The sequence below is a fragment of the Nelusetta ayraudi genome, unplaced genomic scaffold (assembly GCF_046127955.1).
Source record: "Nelusetta ayraudi isolate G7.1 ecotype Tasmania unplaced genomic scaffold, CSIRO-AGI_Nayr_v1 ptg000060l, whole genome shotgun sequence".
In the NCBI taxonomy this organism is placed as follows: Eukaryota; Metazoa; Chordata; class Actinopteri; order Tetraodontiformes; family Monacanthidae; genus Nelusetta; species Nelusetta ayraudi.
The window spans coordinates 3,542,328-3,560,992 of NW_027466110.1; the positions used below are offsets into that span (position 1 = coordinate 3,542,328).

At 47.0% G+C, this 18,665-nt stretch overlaps 1 protein-coding gene across 6 annotated transcripts; it reads right to left on the reverse strand.

Moving 5' to 3' along the window:
• Positions 1–870: 870 nt before the first annotated feature.
• grb14 (growth factor receptor-bound protein 14) lies at positions 871–17,642 on the reverse strand. Of its 6 annotated transcripts, none has more exons than XM_076039962.1 (14): positions 17,371–17,642; positions 16,252–16,363; positions 8,796–8,952; positions 6,579–6,700; positions 5,913–5,987; positions 5,686–5,823; positions 4,319–4,429; positions 4,115–4,210; positions 3,510–3,572; positions 2,063–2,179; positions 1,591–1,660; positions 1,412–1,499; positions 1,120–1,213; positions 871–1,017 (listed from the first exon to the last, which is right to left on the reverse strand). In XM_076039962.1, the coding sequence occupies exons 1-14, from the start codon at positions 17,541–17,543 to the stop codon at positions 871–873; spliced, it is 1,563 nt and encodes a 520-aa protein (XP_075896077.1). In that variant the 5' UTR covers positions 17,544–17,642. The 6 variants fall into 6 exon arrangements, with proteins under 6 accessions (XP_075896077.1, XP_075896076.1, XP_075896078.1 ...); XM_076039961.1 differs by having other exon boundaries at positions 4,115–4,213; positions 17,371–17,640; XM_076039963.1 differs by lacking the exon at positions 2,063–2,179 and having other exon boundaries at positions 4,115–4,213.
• Between the last annotated feature and the right edge of the window lie 1,023 nt (positions 17,643–18,665).

Below are 18,665 nucleotides of genomic sequence, written 5' to 3' on the forward strand. Positions count from 1 at the left end.
GTTGTCGTTGAGATTTTGTGCCTCTGCCCGAAGATTTTACTCTGACACGAAGGATTTTCACTACTGTTCCATTCCAGATTCATTTTGTTTTCTCACATTCTTAGAGAGTCAATATTAAAGCGCTATTAGAATGCAGCAGCACGTGTACTTGACATTAGCGCGACATGCTGCAGTCTTGGCTGAGACCTTTAGCAAAGTCCTTTCGAAACAGCTGATTGCTGAGGTGTAAACATGAAGCCCAGTTTTGGAAACAGCAGTTTCTTTTTCCCATGGCAAGAATCAAAGGATTGAGTGCTGCAAATCCCAGAGAATATTGTTCTGAATTTAACATAATACAACCAAATGGCCGTCATGGAGGGACGAGGATTCTCCCATGCTGACATAAAATAACAGACATTTATTATCTATTAAAAAATAAAAACAACTCATCTGCATATACCGTAGGTGATTGGTGGCCTTGAACCTTCCTGACTCACAGAATTTGTTTCGCTGCTTTCATTAGAAATCAAAAGCTTTACAACGTATTGTACAAAGAAAGGCCTATCTGAGCTTTACAACAGCAACAACAGAAAAAAAAAACAGCAACAACAACAGATTTGCCAGCAGAAGGAGCCGAAAGAAGAACAGTGAGCAGACAAAACTACACGTCGGCCTTCAGCACGTGTTATTGCGAAATGACTGTTGATTTCGGACTTTTCGGACAAAAAAAAAAAAAAACAGGCTGCGCGCACGTTTCAGGCCACATGGCTGTTGGGTTAGTCTCCTGTCTGGTTTCTTCAAGGCACTAAAACCCTGGGAGTGTCCATGGAAGGCCCCTGGAGGTTTGATGGAGGGAGGGAGGCGGGCGAGCGAGGGAGGGAGCCCCGCCGCTCACAGGGCGATGCGGCCGCAGTGGTGCTTGAGCTTGCAGGGCAGCACGCCGCGGTTCAGCTGGTAGAAGTCCACCAGCTGGATCAGGTCGGTGAAGCGCGTGCTGCCGTCGTCCAGGCTGTACAGCAGGCCGTCCTCGTCGTCCATCTGCAAGGTGGACGGACGGCGGCGCACGTTAGCAGCCCACCGGGACGCAGCGACGAGCGGGGCTCAGGGTCAAAGGTCGGGGTGGCGGGGGTTTGTACTCACGGGGACGATCTGGAAGTGTTTGATTTTCTGCGCGTGGCACAGCGACAGCACGAACGTCTTGGGGTTCGTCTGGCTGTCCCTCAACAGGAACACGCTGGGAGGAGAAGGACGTGGTCACACTCGACTTGGTTTTCACACCCTTTTCTATCGAGCACGTTATATTGTTATAGCGCCGTCATCCTAGGTGTCTTGCACAAGTGTCGTCTAAGCATTTTAGCATTTTAATCTGCACCTCCTCGTGAAGCAGTATGAGGAGCAGAGCTAAACAGAGGGGCAGGTGTTGCTTGTTTACCCATCAACGAGTCCCTGCTGAGTGATGAGGCGCTGAGCTTCGTCCCGGGACAGTTTGCCGTGAAACCAGGGCTGAGTTAAGTGGAGGCCTTTGCAAAAACACACACACACACACACACACACACGTTCAACGTGACTCATCTCCTTTTAGTAACAAAAAGCTGAGGAAGCAACACCAACCCATGGTTGACAGCAGGCTCTGAGACGTGGATGGGCTCCCGTGGCAGCTCAGCCGGTTGCAGCTTTTCCTCTGCGGAGGAGAGAAGCAGGAGACGCAGTTTCAGCCAGAGTGCCGAGTGACAACGAAAACATCCACACTGTGTTTGTTCGTTTTTTCTGGGGGGTGGGGGGGTGCTGCAGTATTTTGTAATTTTGACAACTTGGGTCCCATATTATATAAAATTTGCTTAATCACTCTTCTTAACAAAAATGACAAACACCTTTGCATCTTTTGCAAAAAAAAAAAATGGACATCCTTGATTTTTTTTTTTTTTTCCTTTGCTATGAAAGTCTGAAATACAGAAATCAGCTCCTCCAAAACTCTCTCAGGTTAGAGACAAAATCTGCAGCCAGGTGCTCGGTCTGAGCATTTTGATACCAGTCTGCTTGAAGAGCTTTAATATGGAGCCTTTACGCTAAACGTCACCCTCACCCTCCACGACAGGCCTTCCTCCACAGCCACGGAAAGCGCCTCGGACGGGTTCTCAATCACGCGGCTCTTCTGGCCCGAGAAGTCCATGGCCACCAGTGAATTCTCTGAGATGCTTCTCTGCAGTGACACACACTGACATGTTATTTTTGAGTACCACTGTGATGGTTCATGTTACAAAAAGAGAAGAACAAAAGAACACAGCATGAAAACACGCAACCTTCTGCCATCTTTGGGCATTCATCGTTATCATTTGTTTTAACATTAGCGTTAGTATTTCTGACTCCTGCTCTGCTCCACCAATCTGGCTCTGCGTCCATTCGTGTGGTACTGCATTGCCACCTAGTGTTTGAGAAACACGACGCCGTCTCCATCACTTCTGGACGGCGGAGGCGGCCGCTGGAGGGGGATTAGAGAGGCTTTGACACACGGGCGCATTTTATGCCTCTAAGCTGCCATATAGTGAGAGCCTCGCTGCATGCACTTAAGGAAATAATTCTTCTTATTAGGATTACCCAGAAGCTTTTAACTGACAGTGTTCATTCGGTACCACTATGCTCACCCTTAAATGAGTGTCAAAAAGAAACTGTGTAGGACAGAATCATCAGAGTCCGTCCTGATAAAGCCAAAGATTAAAAAAAAAACAAAAAAAAACGTCGTTGATAAACAGTTTTCATTTCCGTCTGCAAAATGCTCCGACACCGGCTCTCTGGAGATTCTTTTTTTTTTTTTCATTGAGGCGAACAGCAGATTCGGCTCCCGAGCAGCCTGATGTGACCTCGCATTTAGCAGATTCATTTGCTCCCCCTATCTTTTAATCTAATCCTCCCTGGCAAGGCTTTCGGTCACATATGACCCTCAGACGGCAGAGACGAGGCGATGAGTTGTTAAATCTGAGCGAGCAGCTGATCAGCGTGCGTTTTTAGAAAGCAGCCGGTTCACGAACGTGTCCAGAAGCCATAAATAGAGCGAGCGCACTGCCACAACAGAAAAAAAAAGGAAAAAAATACTGAGGGTGCAGTCTGAGGCTATTCTGGGACATCAAACCCACATTATCACACTGAAGGTGCCTCATTTGTCCCGTGCAATTACACGGCCACAATGACCGGCCTGCGCCTCTCCGTTCAAACATCTCGTCAACACCTGAGCATTTTCTCTGCACGCACGAGGTAAATGTTTGCTTTGCTCTGCTTTGAGGTTTCCATCTCTGCCAGCTCTGCCAGAGTCCAGCGCTCAGCTCGCTTCGTCTCAGAGGGTTTTCTAAATAGAAGGATCATCAAGGTTTCCACACTTTTTTTTTTATGAGTTTCATGTGTTTTGCGTTAGGGTTTTTTTTTTTTTTTTTTTTTAAATATCATTCATAAACTTTTCACCTTCTGTTTGAGCCAAGACTAATGGAGATGGTAGAGTAGCAAAATGAATGAGAGTGAATTGTTTTCACTTAACTTACCATAAGAGAGGATTTTTGCTTCTGATGTGGCTGAATGAAGTTTTGGTACAGTTGTGTCCCGTACTGAAAATATAAAAAGGCCCTTAAATTCTGACACATAAAAAACAACTTGAAGATCCCACGTTATACTGATTTCCTACTCTTTGTCTTTCATCCTGGACTTCAATGGAACACAACCCATTAAATGGTGACTGGAGTCTTTTTTGTGACTTCCCGAGGGCGTGTTTTGCCAAAGGGGTGCAGCCAAAGAAGTAAAGGAGGAACTCTTGCTGTTTCAGAGAGCTCACTGAGAGGCCAGAGGGATGCAACTCTTGTACTAAATTAAGTCAATTTCGCATAATAGGGGACCTTTAAATTGTCCACATAAAGAAGCTCTTTCAGTGGCCCTGCAGTGTGTTTTATTTATGAACCAGCAGAAGAGTGAATCATCCTCCAAACTGTATCCAGCAGATATTCAGACAAAGGCACATGCATCTTCCTTAAAATAATTTCGAGAAAAAAAAAAAGTTGGGAGTGCGAATCAGGCATCACCGCCAGCAAAAAGCTAAATCAGAATTCTGACGCTGACTAAGAATCTCTTTTGTTACGCATCACTCTGAGCCAACCTTAAACAGGCGCATGGCCGTGATCCAGCAGGTCCTGGTCTGCTCATCGTCTGCGCAGAGCAGCTTCAAGTCACGTGCGGAACTGGACTTTGAGAACTGCTGAAGGGTGAAAACGAAAACAAAGCGGCAGTTTAAGATGCTGGGAATCAACGATCCGCCTTGTTCTCCACTTGTGACTGTTCGCACGAGAGGCAGCGGCAGCACCTTGACGCAGAGGCCGTAATCCGTCGGCGCGCCGTGCAGTTTTCTGGCCGAGAGCAGCGAGTACACGTCACCGTCGGTGAAGCTGGCGATGAGCTGGAGGTGCCTCGGATCCTGCGGGTCGTTGAAAAGGGGAGTCAGGACAGGAGGCGTGAGCCATGATGGCGTACAAGGTCGTTTTGAAAAGCTAAAAAATGATTTTAAATTAAAATGTGTAAACTGGGCACCAGCATTTAGACAACTAAAAGCTATTCATTATATTTTACTGATAATGCAAACTGTCGTAGGCCTAAAGAAAAAAAAAAAACAAACTCCCAGCAAACATTGTCATCAGTCATTCTGGGTGTGTGTCTAACGCAGAGACAGACAGACAACAAAGAAAAAGGAAAGTTAGTCACATGGTTCGTATGGGAACAATATCAATAGTCACATTGTGTTTAAGACCAAGAAGAAGAAGAAGAAAAAAAAAAGACAGCTCACACAAAGGTGGCCATTGTTCGGCAGTTTCCACACACGGCAGTCGTCCTACTTCCTTATTCAGACGGTTGCGCCTGTGCTCATTGACTAGCTGTGTGTCTGACCCGGACCGCAGCAGAATGGTAAAACGGCAACAGGGTACAAAAATAATATTAAAAAAACAACAAAGAAAAGAAAGGCGAGGGTTGACGTGCAAAAGAGTCGGCCAACAAAAGGTCGACTGTTGGAGGGAGAGCGAGCGGCCGAGAGGTGCTCGTGCTGCTGGCGTGGCCGGAGACGGGGCGGACGCTTCGCTTGTCAGCAGGGCTTCACAACCAGCTGACCGGCGAAGGAGAAGAAGAAGAAGAAGAGAAAAAAAAAAAAGACAAACAAGCTGATCCTGTTCCTCCGGCCTCCGACAGTATGAGTTAGATATATGCAGCGGGTGAACTGATGACCCCTTATACTGTTCTCTCACGCCGCAGTGTGATTTACAGCTGCTGCTGTGCATTTTTCACCCTGCGTGTTTACAGTGTAAACACGGGAGTGTTTCAGGGCACATTGGGCCATTGAAGCAAGCCCATTGTGATGTCACAAAGGTCTCTGGCACCTCTCCCAGGTTCGTGACACATTGTTTTGACGACACTTATGTTTTTCGAGAACGAGTAGGTCGATCCAACGGAAGGTCACTTTCATCTGGAAGCTATGAAGTGAGCATTTTTGCAGGAGGCTGCAAACAGAGAGCTAAAGATGTTTGCATTTATGGAGATCGATGCAGTTCTCTCAAAAAAAGCTAAACATGCAAAAACAAAATTTTGGCAAAGGGTTACAACTTGGCCTGAGAGTCAGGAAAGACAAAACGACCCAAGTTTTTCGCTGCATCTTTTGGAAAGGTCACTTGGTTTTTTTCTAACCTTGGAAGTTCCCTTATTGGAGAAGTACAGGCCCGACCTCCGCAGCACAAAGAAAAACTTCCTCCAGGACTTCCTGCTCTGCTCTTTGGCGTGAAGGTGCCCGTGTACCTCGGGACAGGCGCTCGAGTTGAGGAAGGTCTGCGCAGGAGACAAAACATGTTGTCCACAGGTGGGCGTGTCAGCGGTCGGACTCGGCGGTGAGAGTGAGCGCATCTGTAAACACCCACCTGGAGCAGCTGAGACTGGTCCCGCGTCCCGTTCGTCTCACCCGACAGTGAGACCATGTGATCAGGGAAGAAGTCCTTCACAGTTTGACAGAGATGGTCAGTTACTGGAGATTTGTCAGTCAAAGGTTAGGGTTATGCTTAAGGCTGAAATTAGGGTTCGGGTTTCGGGGGTTCCTGATGTGCTAGAAGCCCCAAATTTGGTGTGGGTGTGTCTTGAGGGCTCCCGATGAAAAAGCAAGTGGCCCCATGTCTCTAGGACAAAGTTGACCTTTGAACCCCATAGACTTGTATGGCATTAGGGTTGCGCTTAAGAACGAAATTAGGGTTAGGGTTAGCTGGGTTAGGGTTAGAGTTTGCTGGGCTAGGGTTAGGGATTTCTGTGTTAGGGTTAGCTGGGTTAAGTAAGGTTTTGCTGGGTTAGGGCACCTGGGTTTGGATACGGGTTTGTTTGGTTAGCGTTAACTGGGTAAGGATTAGGGTTTGCTGGGTTAGGACTATCTTGGTTCAAGCTTATCTCGGTTAGGGTTAGCTGGGTAAGGGTTAGGGTAAGCTGGGTTAGGCTAGGGTTTGTTGGGTTAGGGTTTGCTGCGTCACCGTTAGGGTTGACTGGGTTAGGGTTAGGGTTAAGCACAGCAGCAGGGAGGCAGGGAGTTACAGCAGACTCACCAGAGGTTTCCTGAAGAACTCGTATTTAGCAAAATTCTTCCTAAAATACAGCCGGCTGTCAGTGTCCATTCCCCAGCCGGAGAGCACCTCCAGGACAGACTCATGGTCTTCGATTGTTCTCTCTGGTGAAACCAGGAAAAAAGAATAAATGGCAGGAAGCCTGTGTGTCTCACTGAGCTATGTATCTTTTTTTTTTTTTTAATCAAACTCGGGGTAAATGCACGAGTATAAATGTTTGTAATTTACTGGATTCCTGGCCAACAATGACTGACTTGAGAGCTATCGCTGCACTTTGGAGTTTGATTATTAACCTGATATCAATGTATAACCAGCTCAGGAGAGCCCAGCTCTGGGTCAGAGCCGTCTAACGTAAACATTAATCATTCCCTCCAAAAGCTGCTGCTGAATGGGCGGGGACAGACTCCCCAGACGGCAGCAGCGTATGAAGTGGCGCTGAAAGATCGCCGACAACGGCGCTGAAAAAAGGTTTCATGACATTTACACGGATGGGGGAAAAAAACAAAAAACAATACACTGAGAATGACAAATGGCACGTGAATGAATAGACGTGCCCTTTACTCCTAACGTGAGTTTCTGGTATATGTTCATTAACCAAATCTATGCCGAGTTTAAAGAGTCCCGCTGATTTAAGATGTGTTGCGCCGAGAGGTGAAATAGCCCATTAATCATTTTGCAAAAGGAGAAGGTGGTTGTGATTAATCGTCGCATCCAGATCGGATCAGAATATTACATCTTATAGTTGTCAACCAGTTACAGGGCCCTTCGTCAAAGCTGCTCTTTCATCTGCTCCTATCCGCAGATTCCACCGTCTATTTGCCAAAGTTGCTGCTTAATTTGATTTTGCGGCGAATTGAAAGAGGCGACGCCGAGCCCTTGAATCAGGGAGCAGGGAGGAGCAGGTGGAACCCAAAAAGTCCTCAGCACCTCCGCCAAGGGTGTGTGAAGGTGCAGGACAGTGTCGGTTTGTTTTCGCTAAGCCTAATAAAACAGAATGGATCTCCAAAGTCAACTGGGTCATTGGCTGTTACGAGGCTAAATTCCATAAAGGCCTTAATGACGGTAATTATTGTACGTTGGCACCGAGCCAGCCCACTGTTTGTGAAAACTGGATTTAAGGAGCTTTTGGTGTCTGATGAAGTGACCACGTCACAACGCTGGCATTAATGATTTAAAGTGTCCACGTGACGCAAAATTCAGTCTGGCAGTGGTGTGTGTCTCTTGGAATTCAACCTTTACTTCTTTCTCCAACTTTTTTGGCTGTCCTTGGAAATGAACCTTTTGTGACATCACAAAGGGTCACCAAAGCCTCATGTATACCTCTGGGTGTTAGGGTGAACATCTCTGGCCAGCTGTTGATACCACACTTCACTAATCAAAACTTGTTCTTTTGTCCCCTTTGCACATGTGAAAGAGCAAAACAAAGCGTAACTTTAAGCATTGAGCTAAATCAGCTCCTTGTGACGTCACAAAGGGCACCCATGTGTCACTGAAAACTCCTTTAGGGTTAGTGACAAAAACCCCAATCAGTTCTTGTTCCAGCTAGCATTACATTTATCAGGAAGCTAAAACGGAGAAGGTTTTTTCTTGCAGAAGGTTGTAAACAGAGGGCAAAATATGCTGTTTGATGGAGCCTATATTTAATTGCTTGGCCATGCAAAACTGCTCACCACATAAAAAAAAAATGAGAGATAGAGATATGAAACTGGGCATAATGTGGGGTGTGTTTCTCTCAGAAGACACACAGACAGTTCCAGCTCAGCTAATCCAGACCAAACTGACCCACTTACACCAGCAAATTTACACATGTGCACGTTTCATCGTCCCACCGGCTATACAGCCACTCCTCCCATTAAGGCCCAGCGGACCTCGCCCGTAGGACCAACATCGTTACTGTCACATGATTGATAGCCATGCACACAATAGGTGCAGCAGGTCGAACTCAAACACACCTTCGGCCGTTGTGGGCACGGCAGCGACTTTGGCACATTTGCACATTTGGATTGCTGATAAAAAAGATCTTTTATCGTCTCACTGTGTGCAGCGATATCCAGGTTAGACTGGCGAGGCGGGGCTACGCCAAAACAAGCCCAGAACAACTAAAAATAAACGGAACAAATTTAACCTAAAAAAAATAAATAAAATGGAATTAAAAGGAAGTTGCATAACTCTTTGGTTTCGGGGAAACAAAAGTTTTACCTATCCCCAGATGGGGGAGGTGCTCAAAAAGAGTCCAGTTGTGATCATCGACGCACTGGTTCTTCAGGACAAACAGCTGGCACACGTCCCGGGCAGTGATGTCACTAGGAACCTCTACCGCTCGGCTGCTGTTATCTTCATTATAAACTTTGATTACCTGCAAGAGAAGCGCAACAGACAGCCGTGTCAACCCCTCAACAGCGGCGACACCCTTTCACAACACTCACACACCAGTTTTGTTATTGTGTGGACACAAAGTCTCCAGTTTGACCCACGTGGCACCAGCAAAGACTTGTCGAGATATTCAAATCATAACGAAAGAAAAGCAACAAATACAACCGTGTCCTCCTTACACTCCAGACAAGACCTGCTGTGTCGGGCAGGCCTTGTCTTTCTGTAAAGCTGACGAAAGCAAACAAAGCACAGACTCCGCAGACATATTGCAAATAAAAAATTGTAAAGGAAACTAACAGTGGACAAACAAAAACACGTAATCCACCGCCGTGCAACACTTACCCTCCTGTTTAGAGCCATGCAGGACTCTGAGTTTGGGCCAGTCCTGTATCCCGTGCACGTCTGTGCACACAGCATTGCAACACAGTGCAAACCATAAAACATTGAGAGCGCGCTGACCACAGCCCAGTCAGTGCGGAGTGCAACCACCCCGTCTCTCCCTGCCTCTGTCTCTCAGCGCTCGCTTGTCCCGAGTCTGCATGTCTGTACCGCTGGGAATGGGTCCATAAAATCACCTGCTGTCACTCGAGGAGCAGGCGGGCACGGAGCGTGCACAGGGTGGGGGCAAAAGTAGGAAATTTAAAATAATGCGATTTCCTTCAAAGTGATGATTTAAAAAAGAAAAAGGATTTTTCTGTCCCGAAACTGTGGAAAATTTAGTTGTAGCTCCTTTGATCCGCAAACCGCGCCAATGGTGCACATTATGGTGAGAAGGGGAGGCAGGGCTCTGGAGTGGGGCAGGGGTTTGAGTCCCGGAGGAGCCATCAGCAAATGGGAGCCTCCAGCCATGACATCACCCCTCAGTGTAAACCATTTATGTTTAATCAGCCCGCCAGGAGCCTTACAAAGCAAATATCAGTGTGGACGGCCAACAAAGACAGTGGGCTGCATTAAGCGGATTACTCAGGCTGCCCGTGTTTTACATCATCGCGGCGCAGGTTTAATTATCCGAGCGAGGCGAAGGGACGGCGGCAGCTGAGGACCCTGCAAAAATCACACCAAGGAGAAGAAGAAGAAGCGGAAGGGCGGCCGCATCCAGGCTTCAGTTCTGCCCGGTTGCTGTGGAAGTGGCCCTGTAAGATGTGGCGAAACCCGATGAGTCAGGCATCACGTTACACTGTGAGCAGGGCAGAGCCGCTTCTGCGGTGAGGGGAGAACCTCAGCAGCAGCTTCACAGAAGTCATTCACACCCGTTTCAGATGTTCCTTCCATGAATTGACATTAATCTTTCAGTGAACTGATTTAAACAATAGTTAGAGTGGTGGTAATACATGTGATTAAATTATGACTACTTATGACTACGAATCTAAGAAATGTATCAATCTCCCTATCAGTTTTAATTTCAGACTCTTAGGTCTACATCAATGAAAACAAAAAAATTACAAAAAAGAATGAAGAAAACTGTGATATCATGACTGCATCACCTTAGTGTGTGCACAGAAATGTGAATAAAAAGAGAGTATAAAATAACTCATAAATAATAGTAAGTCTAAACAATATGTAGTCATGTGCAAGAAATTATTTGGAAATTAGACCATGACGCAGAAGTAGTAACAGCTGTAATGATGCAATTTAGAACTTTAAATAAACTGAAAACTAATGAGGGGTAGAAAGAAAATGAAAGAAACGATCAGTAACTGGGACACACGTCAATACAGCCACTGTTACACAGCTGACAGTAACAGTGAACCACTTGGCTCGACTACAGTGGCACTGCATGGCGAAGACATACAGAAACTCTGCGGGAGCCGCCGTGTGGATTCTTGCCCAGTGCGAGAAAATAAACAGTAAGAACGGACGAAAGAAAGGAGGTCTGACGATTTTGACCAACCGTAAAGAGAAAAAAAAAAAAAAAACATTAGCTGGCAGAAAATGTGACACATCAGCAAAAAGCAAACCATCCCAGTATCCTGCCAAGTAGAACTTAGAGACACTTAACACCCCCAGCCATGTAGTTGTGTTGACTTTTAAAAAAAGATACCGTAACTGTGATACTGTGGCGAGCTTCTTTTTTTTTTTAGTGTCACCATTATTGTCTAACACAACAGGATAGTTGCAGATTGAAACCTCATGACTTCTACAGGTGAAATATTTTGCTGATCGGACCAGGTGGCAGAAAAATAAACTGTCCCAAAGCGAATCATTGGTCAAGAGGCTCTAATGAATGGCCAGACAAGGTAAAATTCTGCGCAACTGTGTTTCTTTTTTTGTCCTTTTTTTTTTTTTTTTTTTTTTTTTTTTTAAATCGGTGAACACAGTGGTGCATTCATCAGCAAGAAAGCCGGATCCACGGTTTTGCAATGAGAAGGATTCGTGCACATTGGCTGGACTGTCCCTGTTTCCTCTGTCAATGCCGTGGACGCTGCAGCAGCTGCACTGGCAGCTTCCAGTCTGTGGCCATGTTTGCACGCGAAAGTCACTCATTGGTAGAAGCTATTCAGCAAGGCACATTTGTCGGAATTTTTCTGCATGAACAGGATTGGATGAGATTGTTTCAAACACACTTCTGGAAGGAAAACTGTGAATTGGCTGAAAGTCATTATTATTATTAGTAGTAGTAGTATTATTATCATTGTTGTTGCTATTATTATTATTATCATTGAGTTACTGTCTTTATATTAAGCCGTCATTCTGCAAGGGCCTGGTAGTGGTACCCTGCCCCACCCCCAAACCACATGTTCATAATATTGCCATGTGACTAAAAGAATATCCTAAAAACAACATTTTTTTTTTTTTTTTTTTCACCACCAACACTGGAGAGACACCGACTTCCACACCAGCCAAATGCATCTGGAGCTCACTGTTGACTCAGAGCTGATTTTTTTTAACAATCTCCCCCAAGACGTCCTTGACAGGACGGGACTGAGAAGACAAAAAACTGCTCGATGCCTCGGGCCCACGTCGGTCTGGATGAGGCAGTGCTAAAAGAAAACAAAAAAAAAAAAAAAAAATGCAGGTATCGCCGAGCGAGGAGCACTTGGTGTAGCCTTGTCGAAAATAAACTCCTCTATTAGAGCCTCTTATCTCAAGGGCAGGACAGTGTGAGTTATTTCGCCAATTAGAGCGCGCTGGCTTGACCTTGAACCGCACTCCCACAGCTGCAGCTCCAGTGCCAGTGAGGAGGTGGCCTCCAGCCGGCTCTCTATCACAGATGTCCTCCCAGCGCCCGAGTCCCAGCGTATAGGAACACCGGGAAAGGAGACAAGCTCCCGTTGACGGGACTTCGTTAACAGCATCGCTGCGGCCCGACGCCTGTGGGATGTTACCCGTTGCAAAGTCGTCACTTAAGTGGACGGATATTAAAACGTTATTTTCTGTTATATGGATGTGGGTTTTGGGGCCGAATGGAACGCACGAGGGTGCGCGAGCGACACTGGCAGTCAGTAGCCAGACGTTTCAGCTGCAACTTTGTGCGTCCGCGGGGGAAAAAAATGAAAACGTAGCAAACGGCTCAAGGACATCCTGCCAATCCTTCCACAGCAAGAGACACATGAAGGTTGTTTTGTTGTTGTTGTTGTTGTTTTTTAAACATAGAATTAGAACTGTTTTGATACAATATGAACTAGTGATTGAGTTAAAAAAAAATATTGTAATTGTGCAAAAAAAAGTGGCAACACAAAAAAGATTTTCAAAATTGCTGACTGAGTTTGTCGACATGCATAACGGTCACTGTGACTGAGGAACACTTGAGGGACCAGGAGGTCATTTGCTGTACAGACAGATGTTATCTGTCCTCGTGGAGTCACGCAAAAGCTGCTGAAGCATCACTTCAACTTGGCGCCAGAATGTCAGTCTGTGGTGTTGTAACAGTGGTCATAAAGGCGTGTAAAAAACAAAAAGATCCATTGATTCCACTTGAAAGCACGCATCTTTGACTTCGTGAAACACAGTGCAGCTCCTCTACACTGATGACCTGTAAAGGTAAACACGTGGCTCTCCCTTCCCCTCAGCGCCTGGGAGCCTCGGCAGAAGAAACCACGAGCAGAGCAGGTCAAGCAGCAGCAGCAGCAGCAGCAGCAGCAGCAGCAGCAGCAGCAGCGGACTGAAAGATGGCAGCACCATTGTTTGCAAAATCCTCCAACAAAGCGCACCATTATACAGCGCTCAGTCACATGGCAGTGTATCGCATCCCACTGCATTGAGGCAGAGCGAAATTTAGAAAAACTAACAGAAGGCAACTGAAACAAAGTGATGAAATCTCTGAGCGGGAGCTCTGCAAAAGATTCCCTCCTACCTGCTGCTGCCGGTAGAGCGGCGTGATGGCCGGCAAGGTGACTCTCCTGGCACGGAAGTTCATGCTTGGGCTTCAGGTCCACAGAAAGTTCCCTGACATAACAACTGAAGCTGGCGGTGGGCTGCGGTCGCCCTTTTTCCGTGGAATGAAAGCTGCTGTTGCACGTGTTTCTACGGCAGACGGCTCTTCTTGGAGGCTAAGGCAGAGCTGGCATCTCATGATGAACCTGTGAGAAACTGAGCGCCGCTGACTCCGCTCGACACAAGTCTCCCTTTGTCCTTGACTGTGCAACAGCTTTTCCTTTTTCTCTCTATTTAGAGAGGCAGTTCCGATAAACAAAACTGGTGGGGGGGAAAAAAAGAAGCTTTTCTCATGGCAGAAGACAGATGGACGCGCAGCGAGCAAGAGCCGAAGGGGTTTGAAATCTCGGGGAAAAAAAAAATCGGCCCCGCTGATCAAATACAAACGGCAGCAAAGAGGTGATTTCCCAGGAATCACCAGCGCCGGGCAGATTTTGTTTTGCCTTCTCAGCCAGACACTACACGGCTATTTTTACTGGCAGACATTAAACATGTTTGGGAGGCTTCACTGATGTTTTGGGGGTTTCCTGTGGTGGGTTTGGGTGCTGTGGCACCTTATGAGAGCAAGACAGAGTCTGAAATTAGCAGGTGGTTTTATTTGGAAAAAAAAAACATTTCTGTCACTGTTGAAGCAAGCGGTCATGTTTAATCAGGGAATGTCAGACAGTTTAGGTCCAGCACTGTAGAGTGAGAGACAGCTGGGTGGTGGTTAGAGGTGAAATAATACAGCCACTTTTAGATCTTAGTAGGATCTTTTTTTTTTTTTTTTAATCTTTATTTCATAATTTATACAATTAATTTGATTTTAGGCAACTTTTGTAGCACTCAAGGCTACTCAAGGCTGTTTATTATTAAATAAATTGAAATCTCCATAGATCTCAAAAAATGAAATAAAGAAATGAATCGCAAAGAAAATGTTGTGATTTTCCCTGCAATTTTCATCTGTAAGTTTGAGATGCGGAAGCCATCTGATTGTGAATATATATATTTTTTTCATTATATAACATTTTACCCCCAACATTTGTAAACCTGTGCGTTGTCTTTACAAACTGCTTCCCCTCGAGGATGCCGAGTGACCCCCACCCCTACCGCCACCACCTTTCAGCTCCTGAGAACTGGCAGGAGAGGACGTCCCTCCCACACTGGACTCAGTGTTTATCTCAGCGCACAGCGGCGCCGACTGGTGAGAGCGCAGGCGAGCAGACGCTGCCGGTTATCAAGGAGCTAAAATGAATTGGAATTAATGGAGCCGGGGCGATAACGGAGTCTCCACAGCTGCCACAACACAGGCGGCTCCAGACGCCGTGTCCTTGACCGTGCACGCTGAACCCCAGATCCCCTTTTAGCTGGAAGTAGCGCAGAGAGGTTGGCTGATACACCCAAAGCAGGAGCTAAAAGTTCAGTGGCCAAGTTCAGTTTTGCTGTGTTGACCATTTGACACATTTTGGAAGGGGAGGTTTAAATCGAACAATGGCTGGTTGAGAGAACTGAAGTGTGTCCACTACCAGTCAAAAGTTTGGACGCACCTTCCCTTCTCGTGCAATTTTTTTTTTTTTTTTTTTTTATCTTTACAACTTTCTACACTGCAGATAGATACTGAAGACATAATTTTTTTGAGCAAGATATATGTAACTATGCAGCAAAGAAAAACATGTGAAATAACTAAATATGCTTTTTTTATGAAAGGTGGATTTTGAAGAATCTAAATGTATAATGTGTTTGAGTTATTTTACACTTTCCTTGTATTTACTGGTAGTATATATGTATATGTCTAAAGTGAGTGTTGACAAAAAAAAACTAAAAGTGTTTCCAACTAAACGAGGCACCTACTCTGCTCACGTCCACCTGCACCTGCCCTCACTCAGTCAATCAGCACACCTGCAGCCCCCCCCGTAATCAGCCCCAGCATAAATTCACCAGCTCCAGACTCGCTGCTCTGCCACGACAGACTCAGCACGCACCTGCCTGATTCCCTGGTGCTGATCCAGGGAGCCAGGGAGCCAGGATCTGCCGACTCCCTGTTGGACTCACTGCCAGTCAGTTTGCCTCTCCAGTACTGACCAAGTCACCTGGTCAGACACTGTTTGCCTGCCAGAGATGTATAGAAATGAACCCCCTCGCTCAACCCTGTGCATGTTGTGCTGCGTTATCTCTGCACCGTCACAGTAAGCAGCGCAGCTATGAGTCGGGGCAACCCCTAAATAAGTGTTTACAGCAGCGAAGCGTGCGCCCTTGACAACCTTTTTATAGAGGACCGGCCGAGGAACACAGACATGGTGCATGTGGGATCAGAAATAACACCCCGTCCCTGTGCAGTGGCAGGCAGGCAGGCAGGCAGGCAGTCATATGGCCAAACTCAACACTCAACACCGTGTGGGAGCAGACTGTCTGGGCACTTCAAGTATCTGGCCTCTCAGAGCAACGGCCCCGTTTTATGTCCGCAGAGACGGCGGCTGGAGCTCTTGACTCTTGAACGCCCTTCCATTGCCGTCCAGCCGGGTGTCTACGAGCCTCGAGATGCACTGAGGTGCCGCCACGTCGTCGGCCTGTGAGTGGATTTTGCGTGAGCGTCTGGTGTGAGCGCCGAGCCCATCTTTCCAAGAAGCCTCACTTTAAAAACAATAAATCTTGATAACGCTCAGGGGTGCGGCAGACCAAGCCTGAGCTCCTCAATGGTAACACGAGCTCGCTGACGCCGCATTTGTCTCCTCGCAGCCCAGCCATCTGCATACTCGCAGAACTGGTTGCGACGGCGGCGTGCCGTGAACATTTCAAACAATTCCAAAAGCCAGCGAACGCAGCGAGGCTTTCCGTTCGCTTCCATCTGGAGAATGTGTTTGTTTGTTTTTTAAGTTTCAGCTGTGAAAGGCTGAACCTGTTTTGACCTGCATCTGTCTGGAATACTAACCTGTGCTGCTGCACCTTTGGTCCCTGATGATGAACACTGGGACACCTGAGGGCAGAAGGTTGGCGGTGCCAGTTCAGGGGCAGCAACAGCTTCTTTTCCTTCTCTGTGGCTCCTGAAGCACAAAAAACACAGAGAGATTAGCGGATGTGTGTGGAGCATCGTCACCATCGACGTCTGAACCAGGTCCTACAGATTGGATGTCAAATGTCTGTCTGGCTTGTGCTTCCAACTAAACCTAACTCTCGGATTATTATTCACTTTCCCAGTTGAGCATTACTCTCCCTGCGTGTGTGACACAGGCAACGGGTCTCTTGTCTCCCTTCCACCCATAAAAAGTCTTGAAGGAGCACTTGAAAGGAGACACACCCCACTCAGAAGCCCACTGTTGATAAGGTGCTCAATGAAGTGCACGTCAGCTCAGCGTCACACTGCAAGAGCAACGTTATCTAGAAATGTATATATAAATGTTATAATTTTACTGTTTGTCACATGACATCTGACTGAGGAAAAAATGCAACACCAACATAAAATAATCATGATAATATTAACAATTTAAAAAAAAAATGACTCGGTAAAAAGTTTCCCACTTAATAAATGAGCAGTGAAAGGAGGCCTGCGGTGGCTGAAAGGTGCCGCTCTCTGATTGGCCCGCTGGTGGCCGCTCAGTAAACACACTTGTTACTAAGTTACTAATTATCCGACACAGACTGACAGGTGCTGGATTCGACCCCCCCCCTCCCCTCCGGGGGATCTTCGACTGCGTGCCGCTGAAAGAATACGTTGCACGTCGCCGACAGCTGCGTTAGTGGCGAGGTGCTGGGAGGGGTTGGGGATGGCAGAGAGATGTATTTACAGGTGCTGCTAAGTCGACGCGCAGCTTTTCAAACAGACCTCCGTGTCTCACTCCAGTTAACGCCAAGAATGTTGGCTCCTCGCGTCGGTGAGTGGAGACAAAGACGTAAAAAAAACCCGCAAAACTTTCAGAGACGTGCGCGTGTGTGTGTCTGTGTGTGTGTGTGTGTGTGTGTGTGTGTGTGTGTGTGTGTGAGAGAGAGAGAGAGAGAGAGAGAGACTGCTTTTAATTTAAAGTAAGAGAACAAGCAAACAAACACAACGTACCTGCTGCCCACGCAGAGCGTCGTTCTGGTCCGCTGGGCGTCCAGTAGCGGAGCGCGCAGAGAGGTGAGGGCTGGGCTGCTGTAGCCGCTCTCATCAGCCCTGCCGCCGTGAAAAATCTCTGCTTTTCCTCCCAGACTTCCACAAGTGTGCACTCGGTCCAGCGTGTTACTCATATCACTGGCGTGGGGCGGGGGCGGGAAGCCGGCTAAATCCCAGGCATCATCTTCTGGAGCTGGGCAGAGGACGCAGGCTGCCGGGCTGGAGTGTGTGCGTGTGTGTGTGTGCGTGTGTGTGTGTGTGTGTGTGTGTGTGTGCACAGCGAGGAGGGCGCTCACTGGCTGGCTCAGCTCTGTGGCTCACGCACACACATGCAAACACGCACATGCACAGACGCACAGTCTGTGTGGATCATCTGCTGCTGCTCATGAGGTTGGTCCAACAGGGAGGAAAAATGATCCCAGTCACATAAATATAATTCAGTACAATAAAGGTATTTATAATGCAACAACTTAATAATAATAATAATAATAATAAAAAAAAAAGTCCCCTGGAAGGCAAACTAACCGAAGTTAAAGGCCTTTTGTTGCTGTTTCAGTCACATTTGCTTTGCTCATGAAACCATTTTGCAACCTGAATGGTCAATAGAAAAGAAGTCAAGAGTATGAAAGCAAGCATTTTATTTTCAGGGTGCATGCATTGAGAGCAAACGTTGCACTTTCAACCCCCCCCCCCCCCCCTCCCCTGGGTGCAGGGGGGCCCTGCAGATTGGTTTGCGCTGTGGGCTGTGTCATTCGGTGACAGGCTCCATGTGGTGCGGGCAGGGGGAGGGTCTGGCTGATAACGCGTAGGGTTCCGAGGGCTAATGTGTAACAGAGGGCAGGCAGGCTACCGGAGACGCAGACGGCCGCGGGGTCAGAGCGGTGCCGCGGCAGCACGAGGCCGGGAGAAACGTCAGTTCGGCGAAGGGAGGAAAAACCTCGACCGTTTTAACTCTTAGGGGACGGCCGGAAAACCATAATGGCAACATGATGAAGCAATAACAGCAAGCTGCTGGAATCATCATCAGGGCCAGATGTGTGCTGCTGTTTTGTTTTTGTTCTTTAATTCAATAAATGTACTGGGAATTGTTGTGAAAATGAAAGAGAATTGTATTTTGTCTTCAGAAGTTCACCACATTACGAATGATTGCAGAGGAAAATGACTTCCTGATCGTCGTAGTAACATGATCATAACATGATACTGTCTGCAGCAAACAGTCCAGTGTTTTGTGCAATCTTCCGGTCGAGTATTTTTTT